Here is a 13,195-nt window from a genome sequence, read left to right on the forward strand (position 1 = left end):
AATTCCCAGATCCTTTTCTTCTTCTATTGCTCTTAATTCAACTCCACCAAACATATAATTTATTTTGGGGTTACCATTCCCCAAGTGCAAGACCTTGCATTTTGCTGCATTAAAACATAACTGCCACTTTTTCAGATCATTCTTGCAGCCTGTTCGAGTCATCGCGAAGGAGTGCTGCTTGGTACTGATCATTAACTTCTCTACCAATCTATGTGTCATCTTCAAATTTTGACATCAAGCTTTCTATCCTGTTGACGATGTTGTTTGTGAAAATTAGAATCAATGATGGTCCAAGAGCCAATCCATGGGTAATTCTGACTTTACACCAATCTGAAGAATATCCATTAATCACAACCCTCTGCCTTCTGCTCTGCAGCCACCCAGCAGTCCATCTTAGAATTTTTCCAGTAACCCCAACATGTCCCAGCTTACACAGTAAGCTTGAACATGTTGGGATTCACAGTAACCTCTTGTGAGAGACTGAGTGAAATGCCTTTTTACAATCCAAATAAACTACATTGAAATTGTTCCCTACATCCAGCTCACGAATAACTGCGTCAAAATAGCGCACTAAGTTAGTTAAACATGATTTTCCATTAACAAAATTATGTTGTGTGTTCAGAAATTCTATAACTTGAATTTCTGAGTTTGTAACACTAGCAAGTATCTCACCACAATAGTTGGCTTTGAAGGCTGGAATAATGCCCTTATCAGTGTGCAGAATTAGTGTTGACAGAAATGCAACTCTGATCTTGCTATCTTTTGATTTTAGGACATCAGATGTAGGATGAGGTGAGTAGTGATCCAGTGGTAACAAAGCCTTTTCTTCCAGTTTTTTTAGAAAGCAAGTGGTGTCTCACCAAAGGTACGAACTCGCTTTCAAACCACGAAGCACAAATATCACTTGTCATCCAAGCATTGGAGCTATTTTTATAAATCACCAGTAGAGATTTCATGTTGACATGCTTAAAACACCGGGGACTTCAACTTTTATTGATGCATGTCTTTTGCTTGTGATTTCCAGCCTTGTTTGTACATATTAACACAATAATTCTCTCTTTGTTGTTTTTCATGCCTGCTTTGTTGGGTACCTTTTTAATATACAGTGACTTGTCAAGGAGAAGTTTAGAGTACAGTGCTGTTTCATCACAGTTGTACAACTTTTCATTTGTGAATTCACCTTCTTGAATCACATTATGCAAAAATTGAGGAAATGCTTCTGCAAAGTCACTAAATGCAGATTTGTCCACAAGACTAACCTGAGATATCCCATATTGAGCCTTCCATCTTCAGAAGCTTTAAATGTGTCATCATCTGCATCAAATAGTTTATAAAATTTAAGTGCCTGTGCTTTCAAAATTACCCCATTTATCAGCACTCCTTTGCTCTGCTTCTGTAGAAACCACTTGTATAAGCATTGGCCTACATTACTGTTTTCACAAAGTCTAGTTTTATTTCTTTGTGGGCCTACTTCATCTTGTGTAGAGTCTATGAATAAATTCCATTTTTCTTCCTCTTTCCTCCAAGGGCAGATTGCTCCTTCTGGAGTTGCACACTTGCGAAATATACTGCATTTTGTTTCACCACTCGTAACTATTTCAATAATCTTTTTTTAAATTTTTCTTCAACTGTATAATTTTTTATTTTGGTGACCATTACTTCAGTCCTACTGATTTACTAATATTGCCTTTATTTTTTTCTGATACCCTAGGATTTACCATGTTTTGAGAAAACTAAATCAAAACTAAACTGTCCATGCACTTAATGAACAGTAGCTGTATTCCCCTCAGATTTTTTATTGCATCTCTAGCTAAGGGAAGAAACTGGGTGTCTCAGTAATTAGTCTGTCCCTGATGAGTCCTGTTGTTTACAAAAATTACTCTGCAACTGAATACTGAATATATCAAAGCGAATATACAGCCAATTTTTAGCTAATTGTCTCTCTTGGAAATATGGTAGTAGGATGTACAGTAGATAGAGTATATACAGTATTCACCTTTTCTAATTTTCAATATGAAATTGCTAGTTCTTTGAATACACTACTTTTTTTACATAATTTGTTTTGAGGGACATACACATCCCTGTAGGATATCCAAAACTATGGTATGAAGAGACATGCAATATCGAGGTTGCACTGTATTTCCTGTTCCAAAATATGCTGGACAGAATATTTTGGAATGGGAAAAGGGGAAAGTTTCACACATTCACTTTACTGAAGGCCCAGTATGGAACATCTTGGATAACACAACCTTTGCCACAATAGATAATGATCTGTATGTATTCTGAAAGGCCACATCCTCTAGACTGTGAAACTCAGAAATTGAGCAATTCATTGCTTATCAGTGAGTTGCTAATCTTGTTCACGAAAAGCAATTTTATAATTTGACCAACATTTTGGAGTAAAAATTGTGGCTTTGAGATGAAATATCCTCCAGCAGTCAGCTCTAATACATTACTGTAGTGAATGCTCAGTGTGAGAAATTAATTTTTCAATTATCAGGTGGTTTGCCAGATTTGGGAGGTTTGATTGTCAACAAACAGGAACATCATAGGTATTAAATAGATTTACAAGATATACTTTAAAAAATTGAATTAATGAAGTTTAAAATTAAATTGAAGTTTTATAAACAATATTTTGTGATTACAAAATACAGTAAGTGCCGGTTATAGTGATCACGTTTGAAAATTGAATTTTGATTCTAATAAATGGTGTTCTAATAAGCAAAAATTGACAAATATTATCCACAGGCTATAAAAATAAAGATATAAAGCACGAAATTACACTTTATTACCAAAAGTTAATTACCAGTTAAATGATATGTGAAAATTGGAAGAATATTATCTACAGGTTACCAGAATAAAAATAAATTTATACTTACATACATAGTTTAATTAATGTACATATTAATTAAAAATAGCACTTTGCAATATGATTATAATTTAAAATACAGTAGTAACTTATTTTAGATTGCTTTTAATTATCACTACAAAGTCTTATTTATAAATTTTTAAATATTGTATAACAGTCTATATTCACAATCACTTGCACCAGTTTCTTCCAATGCTCTCCTCAGGATGGCTATAGCATCACGATTTTGCCGTTTTGTAACTGTAATTCTTTCGGGTTCATCCTCGTGTTTCTCCTCCTTGGAAAATTATCAGTAAAACAAAATATATTGGGTGGACATAGATGGTGTAGATCACCATCTGTGTCTACCCAATCATTAAACTCCTGTTTGCCAATGTCTTCAGGCTTTTCAACGTGATCAGTATTGTGACTTAGTTGACTGTTACGAATAATTAATCCACATTTTCTGAAACAGTTGCTAATGCAGGTTTCGGAAACTTCATTCCAAACACTCGGGAGATTCAATCTCTTTCTATTCACTGACATTTTTTTTTTTTTTTTGGTAGCAACATTTAAAACGCAGTAAAAAAAAAGATAAGCATCAATCAATAACAAAGCACATGGCATGCACAAATTGGAACTAACATGACATATGCAACTTTTTATGGGGTAAAAAGTTTACGAAGTTTACATATGGGAATGAAGAGCAGATTCTGATTCTGAAATTTTATTTATGGTTTTTATATGATTGAAGATTTCGGTGAAGGGGAAACATATTTCACCATTATAATGTAAAAACACAGAATTCCAGCAATCGGAATATCTCAAATACAACAAGATCGAGTTTACTATCCATTTATAATAGATTGCACTAACGGAAAAGCCCAATAAATCAGAAACTGTAAATTGTTTTTATTATTTTATGGTTGTGACCTCCAGAAATGTGCTTTAGAAAAATATCACAGAGGCATTCAAATTCTTATAACCGAAGATGTGATTCTAATAAATGATGAAAGTGTAGTGCATTTTATTGATTTGAATTGGTTCTTGGAAATTTGATTCTATGAAGTGGCTGATTCTAAGAACCAGTGATCACTATAATTGGCTGTTTACTGTATTGTTTATAAGAAGATAGATCTTGAGACAATCTTTTTGTTTTAAGTTTAGAATCATATGAATATCAAAATGAAAAAATACCTAAAAAAAAAAAAAAAAAAAAGTTTATAAACCAGTCTCAAAGTATGTGACTCAGTAAGACAAATATAATTAAATGCATAGACTGCTCTCTGTAAGCTTCTAGACTTAATTCTAGTGTAGTTTTATTTTTTTGTTTGCTAACGTTAGAGATACCAAGTAGTACAGAGCAACGTTGAAAAAAGTGTGTGCAGTTCTGCTCAGCCATGACATGAGGGTGTACATGATGAGAGCTTTGTCAATCATATTGGCATTGGAGAATACAAAGCTCATGGGGTAGAATTTTTCACAGCATAATCTGTGCTTGTCAACAGAAAAGACTGTTTTTATAGGGGTGGGATACACTTAAATAGAAGAGTTGCAAGAATATTTTCTTATGCCATCGAGGCAGTGTTAGGTTAATCAAAAAAACTGCTATCTTGGTGGTAGGGGGTTATACACAGACTAATAGATTAACAGCAGCTGCAAGCTGATGTGGAAATGATCCTGTGCTGCTTCTATTGGGACATTAGCAGCCTGGAAAACAAGGTGTCTAAGATTACAAGAACTGTTGGGGGTCTTCATTGGATAATCAAACATGAGCAGTGTTAGGTTGTTGTTGTTGTTGTTTTTATTTGGTTTTTAGGAGAATTAGCAACTAAGGCCATATTGCTCCGGGGATATGCAGTGGTCATTCTCTGACCTTTCTGCATCCTCCGTATTTGGTGGTCACGGGCTCGAACCACGGTCTAATCAAGAAGCGTGGGTTACTAAGAGCAAAGATGCATGTACACTAACATTATATAATAATGCTAGGAGTGTAATTAACAAATTTGATGAATTTGAAGCACTGGTTAAAAAAAAAAAAAAAACTGTAGCCATTATCAACCCACTGCAGGATGGAAGCCTCCTCAACAATTCATGTGAGCACTGGTTAAACCAGTCATTAAATGTGTCCATTGTAGGAATATTGGAAACATGATGCCACTCAGATATAAGCGATACAAAATTTGAATGTGGTATGATATTTACAGGAAGGACAAAGACAACAAGGGGGAAGGGTTGGTTATCGGTTCTTGGTTAAGAGGCACATAACAGCAAAGACGGTTCAACCAGTTGATGTAGGTGGCCAGTGCAATGCTGTTTGGCTTGGTATGATGCTAGCACTGGGAAAACTGAAATGAGAGGCTGAGTCTCTTATAGCTATAGTAATTGTAGTGAGCATTAGCATTAGTAGAGGCATATGATGCAAGAAAGTAAGCTTATACAGCATCAGCCAAAAAAGAAAAAAAAAAAAAATCCCCATTTCACACATCCATTCACTCCAAAAGTTTGTCTAGTTGTGCCTTGAATTTATTCAAGCTATCAACTACCACAACGATAGGTGAAAGTTTGTTCCAGCAACGAACCACCCGCTGGCTAAAGACAAACTTCCACACTTCTATTCTACAACTGCCTTTTCTTAATTTGAATTTATGCCCCTCAGATACATAATCTGAGCAAGAGGACGAATCCCGTCAGCATTGAGCTTGCTCAAACCATTCAAGGCCTTATACACCTCAGTCAGATCACCTCGCAGGTGCCTAGTCTCCAGATGCTGTAATTTGCAGAACTTAAACATTTCTTGGTAAGAGCAACCCATTGTTCCACTCACTAATCTCATTGCCCTTCTCTGAACTCATTCCAGCAGCTCTACATCTTTCCCAAAATGAGGCCTCCAGACCTGTATGCCCCTAAATACTCAAGGTGTGTCCTGACCATTGCCTTATACAAGGGGATAATCACCTCCTTATACCTGCTAACAAAATTCCTGTATATCAGTGACAAGACCCCATGAGCTACTCTTGCAGCCTGACTGCACTACTCAGAAAACTTCATATCTCACTGCACAGTTACCCCCAAGTCTTTCTCATTATCTGCTACCCTAAGTTTAGTACCACACAGTTGGTACATTACTCTAGGGTTACTGCTACCCATATACAATACTTGTCAATGTTAAACTTCAGTTTTCTGCCTCTCAGCCCATCTGCTCAACTTTTCTAGAGAGTATAATTAGCAACTATACAGACAAATAGAACAAGCCAGTAAATCATAAAATCTTATAACGAGGGAAATTTAAATTTCCAGATATAGACTGGATATTGCCCTTCGGTCACTCACACAGTAGCAGAAATTTTCCGCATTTATTGGATGACCGCTTTCAATAGCAGCATGTGAAAGGCAACAAGAGGAAGAAAATGTTTGATCTGATTATCAGTGGTGGCTCCTCGTGCCTTAAAAATCTCTAGATAAAGAACCACTATGCTCTGTCTACTGAAAGAAACAACTTGGATATTAGCCAGTGGGCATCGTGCATTTATCACTTAGTTGTGGCAAGTTATTTCTGGCGTCTTCCTTGTTTGTCATTCTATTGTTGCCATTAACAGTTGTAAGCTGCTTTAAAGGTTGTTATGGAAGCTTGACATTCTGGTGTTCGGAAATGTGGTAGTTTTCTTGGAAGTCAATCGTGGGAAGTGATTTATAAATTTTTTAATATTTCAGCAATATTTTTCTAAAGAAAAAGAGAAAAGGGAGCCATTACTACTGGTAAATCAGGTAAGGGAAAGAAGAGCCATGAGTACCAATGTCAATTGTTCCATGGTAACTGACCATTGTTAAAGAAGTTCCATGGCTATTGTTAACCCTTTGCCTGTCCTGTGCATCACATGTGATACACACGATGTATTTTCTATATGCTTGTGCATCACATGTGATACACACTTACTGGAGTTTTAAATATGATAAATTTTCAATAAACGTCTGAAACTTATTCAATTTTTCAATCTAAACATGTTATAGTTTGTCTTCCAACTCAGTGTGCATCACATCTGATTCACAAAGTGCAAGAATGTGAATTATCTGAAATAATATGGTGGAGTTTTATTTCTCATTCAATACACTACATAATATTATTTATGCTATTCATTGAAACAAGGTAGGCAAAATGGTTTGTCACATTCGACACATTCTGTTGAGACTTGTTTAGATTTTTTCATTGATGCTTTGTGATTTTCCTTCGATATGATTTTTGTGTAACAACAATGACACCTTCTCCGAACGAATTTTCCGTCTTCTCTTCTTGGTACATTTTATGATGTGTGGGCCTTTTTAATTGGTTTATTTAAAGAACTTAAGATACATAAAAAATTACTCTAGAGAGCCACGCAACATGATAAAAGTAACTATTTCAAACGAACATATGGCTTAGTACATACGAAATATATGTGGACAGGCAAAGGGTTAAAGAAGGAAAGTCTTTCTGTACATCTGGATAAAAGAGGGCAAATTACAACAATACCTGAGATGATTTTGATTTGTCAGTAATTCGGTGACATCTATAGTTTGTACTGTGCAGGTAAAATTCGAACCCTTTTCCACCTATGTTCTCATTTAATAGAAAAGATAGATTTTACAGGATGTGTTGATTCATTAAGGATGAATGATAGTAAGGAAGGTTGGATTTTGCTGTTTTAAAGTTAACTGATGTAAAGCTCTTTTGTAAAAAAATGACATTGTCATTTCCAGGATTAAGTTTTTGTGTACCATTAAAGGAATAGACAAAAGCCAATCCTGTATATATTTAGATGAGATGTGGGTGAACGAATACCATACTGTTTTAAAATGCTGGAAAGACAATGAAACAAGCTTAAAAGTTCCTATCGGAGAATGCAGGAAATTAATGCAGGAAACAAAATTGGTTTCATTCCTAAATGCTGAGCTTGTTTTTATTTACAAAGGTAGTGATCCAGACTACCACAAGGAAATGGATGCAGATGTTTTTCTGAAATGGTTTAAGAATCAACTTATGCCAAACATTCCAGAAAATTTGTATATTATGATGGAGAATGATGCACGTCACAGGCGTCAACTTGGGCATCTTTCTAGCATTAGTCAGAAACAGGAAATGATAGACTAGCAAATTCGACGTTATTTTATTTCCAGATCAAGCATACAGACCAGAGTTTTATGAAATAATTAAGATGCATCAGGGTTCCAGGATATGCCACAAGATTGATGAAGAGGCTGCATTCAGAGGTCACACCATTATTCAATTGCCTGTCATCGTGAATTCAATCCCAGTGAATTGGTATGGGCTCAGGTAAAGGGCTATGTTGCTCAAAAGAACACAATGTTCAAGTTGGCTGTGAAAAACTTAGTAGAAGATGCTTTGCATCAATTACCAAAGAAAATTAGATTTCAGCAATTCATCATATAGAAAAAGATTATAAGGAATTTGCTGGCCCATTGGACGATTCTGTGGAGTGACTTGTAATTAATGTCACCAAGCAAGTCTTCAGAAAGCAAACATGAAGATTCCCTTCCACTGTCAGATTGACATTATCAAATATAAAAGGCTCTTTTCAGGACCATCAAATATTAGTAAAGAACAACCAAGTCAAATCCTAACCACATGTACAGCATAATAAAACAAATACAGTATTGGCCTATTCACAATACTTAGTAAATAAGCAGGCTATGTAAATTACAGCAGAGCACATCAAATAATAATAACAACATAACACGTAAATACGCTGGGAAATAAGTCTTATTTCAAATTTTCATGACAATTATAAAATGAATCTACTTTTATGCTGACAATGATTGTGAAGTGATATTAAATTGCGGGACATGTAAAATAGATACGATAAGGAGTAAATTTACTTCAAATTTCATAAATATTGTAAAATGTGTGAATCTGTTAAAATTGATGCATAATAAAAATATTTGCAGTACTTTAAAATATGTAGAAAAGTTGTAGAAAATATGTAGAAAAGTTCTGTCGTTGACGCACAGCAATTTTGCCAGCAAAGACAATAAGGTGATTATCCAGTGGTATAAGGCAGTGGTTTGGCTGTATTATCTGGAGTACTACTTGCAGGTTTATAAGTCTCGTTTTAGGAAGAATGTAGATATATTGTAATAGGTGGTGAAGAGAAGAGCAACAAGTCATGCAAAAAGTGTACTCTTACCACAAAAGACTTCAGTTTTGCAAATTGCAGTGTCTGGAAACTGGGTATCTGCAAGGAGACTTCATTGTAATGTTAAAGGCTTTAAGTGGATTGAGTAAACTAAATGTTGCTGTATTCCTTACCCTTTTTCATACAACACACATAAGTAGACATAAATTGAAAAAAAAAAATGGCTGCAGGAGAGATGTGCAAAAATTTGCTTTCAGCCAGAAAGTGATTTGTTCCAATATGATTATTGGAACAAATTACCATCTGTGTGAAGGTGGGTAGTTTGAATGTATTTAAAGAAGAATTAGACAAATTGTTAGAGAGGATGGACAGATGAGGTAGATATGGTTTGTTTTGGCTGATGTGTGCTTAAGCTTGTTTCCTTCCATCATTTGCTATTACTCCTATTGGTCTTCTCACATTCAGGACATTCTATATACATGTATGTGTGTTTTGATTGTAATCATTATGCATAAGTCAGTTGACATTTTACTAATTATTTTGTCACTTCTGTATTTCTTTCATTCTAGACAAAAACCAGAATATCATCTTAAGTTATATGGAAAGGCACGGGTTGTTCTTTTTATAAAATGCATTTTGTAACCATATTTGCATCAGTTACTTTCATTTTAAAATTACGATTGCAGTCTTTAATTAAATTATTTTAATTACAAATCTCATGAAGTCTTAAATTGGTGCATTTGTTATTATAGTCACTAAATTATGAGGTTGCTCAAAGTAAACAAAGCCTGTTTTAACCATTTCATGATATATATGATGAGTGATTGATAAGTTTGTGGCTCTATGAAAGAAATTAGCAATAACAAAATTCCACAATCTCCTTTAATACCACTTTCTAAGCAAACTTTTTATACCAGTCTTTCAGTATTGTCATCTTTTTTTATGATGCTGCCTTCTCATTTTCATCTCCAGCCATAGTACAACAGCATTAATGACATCATTACTGCCATCAAATTACATTTCTTTCAGGTAAATTTTTGTTCATCTGAACAAATGAAAGTCTGAGAATACTAATCTGGAAAAAAGGGAGATTGGGTGACAATCCAAAGTGATTAGAGTGATTGTAGTATGTGAGTTTTGAGATGGGACTTAGTTTTATTCATCTTTTCCAAAGTGCTTTGATTTCACTTTTTTGAAACCAGAATTATATTCTATTGAAAATTTACCTACCCATTTATAAAACATGACATTTAACTACTATAATATATAGAGGATCGATCATTATCTCACACTTTGCCATTGAACTTATCAACCAGCCCCTCATAGTAAAAAAAAATTGGACGATATCTTCATAAAATTAATTCATTGTTTATGTAATGATGAATAAATAGTAATTTGTGTGTTAGGTAGCTTTAGTTGATAGAATATTCCAGTTCATTATGTTGTAAATCTTATTTTCTTTGTGTTATATTTCAGATGGTATGGGCAAGAAAGAGAATATAATGTTTTAGTGATGGACTTATTAGGACCTAGTTTAGAAGATCTTTTCAACTTTTGCTCACGTCGTTTTACCATGAAGACAGTTCTTATGCTAGCCGATCAGGTAACATAGTTACTTAGCAAGAATTTCCTTCAAGTTATGTTTTTTTTTATTTATTTTCATGGCATCACTTATTAAAGTATTTGCTAAAAGTGAAAGTTAGTTCAGTTTCTTATTCAGGAATTTTATTTTAGTACAAGACTCTTTGATCATAAAAGATAAATAACATGGCAGAAGTTTGCATTCAGAAATTGATCTCGGTAAGAATTGTGTGTTAGAACAACATGAAAGTATAAAAGGAGAAAATAAATTTAAAAATTCTGAGTTACCCCTGTGAGAGAGAGAGAGAGAAAGAACAAGGGTCAGAAATAGAAGGGAATCACCAATAAAGAGAAGAATGATTATATCCAGTTCAGGACCCTGGGTGTGCCAAGCTCATACTCACCAGATGTGAGCCCCTGGGATTTTGTTTAAAGTATTCAAATTACATGTAAATGGATAGTATAATAAAGATAATGCAGATATGTGGATATATCTTATGGACTAGCTCTGCTAAGGCATCTGAGCTCTATGATTGTAAAGTTAATATCATTATTAAGTATAGATATGGGATATATGATAGATGGGAATAATAACACCAGCCAACACAGTTTTTGCCTCCAAGAACTTAAATGCTGTTTTTAACCAATTTTTATGCATAGATTTTGAAAATCACCATGATATTTTCACATCACGTCACAGTTACTAAATATAGAGGGAGTTCCGTTTTACCAAATATGCAAATTTCGCGTAATCTAGCCAATAATTAGCATTAGCATTAGTAGAGGCATATGATGCAAGAAAGCAAGCTTATGCAGCATCAGCAAAAAAAAAAAAAAAAAAAAACCTTCCACTTCGCCCCTCCGTTCGTTCGAAATACCTGTCCAGCTGAGCCTTAAATTTATTTAGGCTATCAACTTCCACAACAAGGGATGGAAGTCTGTTCCACCAACCAACTACCCACTGGCTAAAGGCAAATTTCCGCACATCTGTCTTTCCTCAATTTGAATTTATGCCTTCTCAAGTGATTATTCTGAGCAAGAGGCAGCAAGAGAGCAATTTTTTTTTGAGCATGCTGAAACCATTCAAGGCTTTGTACACCTCTATCAGATCACCTCGCCGGTGCCTAGTCTCCAGACACTGTAATTTGCAAAACTTAAGCCTTTCTTCCTAAGAGCACCCTTCTTTCCATTCACTAACCTTGTTGCCCTTCTCTGTACTCGTTCCAGCAGCTCTACATCCTTCTTGAAATGAGGCCTCCAGACCTGTATACAGTACTCAAGGTGCAGCCTGACCATTGCCTTATACAAGGGAATAATCACCTCCCTATCCCTGCTAGAAAAATTCCTGCATATTATTGATAAGACACCATGAGCTACTCTTGCAGCCTGTCTGCACTGCTCAGAGAACTTCATATCTGCCTGCACAATTACTCCCAGGTCCTTCTCATTCTCTACCACTGTCAGTGTAGTACCACAGAGTTGATATGTTGCTCTGGGGTTGCTGTTTCCCATATGTAGTACTTTACATTTGTCAATGTTAAACTTCATTTGCCACCTCTCAGCCCATCTGCTCAACCTTTCCAGATCCTGTTGCAGCAGCATAGCATCAGTAGTGTCCTTAACAACCCTGCCAACCTTTGTATTGTCTGCAAACTTGGACATTAAGCTTGATATACCATCATCAATATTATTTATAAATACAGAAAACAACAATGCACCAACACTGAACCCTGAGGGACTCCACTACTAACATTATTAGTCCACGATGAGCAGTGTCCATTAATTACCACTCTCTGTCTTCTGCCACTCAACCATCCCTTTATCCATAGCAACAATTTGCCACCAATGCCACATGCTCCAATTTGTGCAGCAGTCTTCCATGTGCAACAGTATCAAAGGCCTTTCTAAGATCCAAATATATAATATCAAAGTTATTCGCTGCATCCAATTCTTTTGTGACTACATCATAGTATCCAATCAAATTGGTCAGGCAAGACCTTCCCTTAACAAAACCAGTGCTTCCATTAATTTTCCTGGAACAGAAGTTAAACTCACAGGTCTATAATTACTTGTGTCAGCCTTTGATCCTCCTTTGTGAATTGGGGTTACATTTGCACATCTCCAGTCTGTGGGTACCTCCCCTGAGTCCAAGGACGCTCTCATAATTATGGCTACCGGATTGCTTACTTCCTTTGCTGCCTCCTTTAATATAACTGGATAGATCCCATCCACCCCAGGTGCCTTTCTTGTACTCCTCGACGTGGGCACCTGTACGTGGTGAGGGGACCTCCCAGTGACGCTGCTGGACTTCCAGACTAGCATCTCTGGGATCCAACGCCCACAGCCCAGGTTCCAGGCTTACCACAATGGAATCCGGTGTGTTTGCCGTGCGCTGCGACCCGTGTAAATTCGGAAAGGGGGATCCTGGTGGTTGAGGGGCCCAGCTTCAATACACCAGTTTGGCCCCTGCTTCGACAAGATGGAAGGTCCTGGAAGGCCCGGCTAGGATCAATCGGCTAGTAGGCTCGCCTGCGAGGGTCAACCGTGTCAGTGCCACGCCCCTACCCTCATGGTCTGAGGGACAGGATTCAGGCTGGCGGTGGTGCGGGTATGGTGTCTGGGTAGCCCTGGCGTT

At 36.1% G+C, this 13,195-nt stretch overlaps 1 protein-coding gene across 1 annotated transcript in view; it reads left to right on the top strand.

Annotated features, from left to right (window-relative positions):
* Window positions 1-13,195, top strand: part of LOC150078289 (casein kinase I-like) — a 158,408-nt gene that overhangs the window by 44,173 nt on the left and 101,040 nt on the right. Inside the window, exon 3 of the mRNA XM_090385224.1 lies at window positions 10,456-10,582. Within this exon, the coding sequence (XP_090241350.1) occupies window positions 10,456-10,582 (127 nt within the window). The remainder of the gene's footprint in view (window positions 1-10,455; window positions 10,583-13,195) is intronic.

The sequence above is a fragment of the Mastigoproctus giganteus genome, chromosome 11 (genome assembly GCF_048544385.1).
Source record: "Mastigoproctus giganteus isolate SK-2022 chromosome 11, ASM4854438v1, whole genome shotgun sequence".
Taxonomy (NCBI): domain Eukaryota; kingdom Metazoa; phylum Arthropoda; class Arachnida; order Uropygi; family Thelyphonidae; genus Mastigoproctus; species Mastigoproctus giganteus.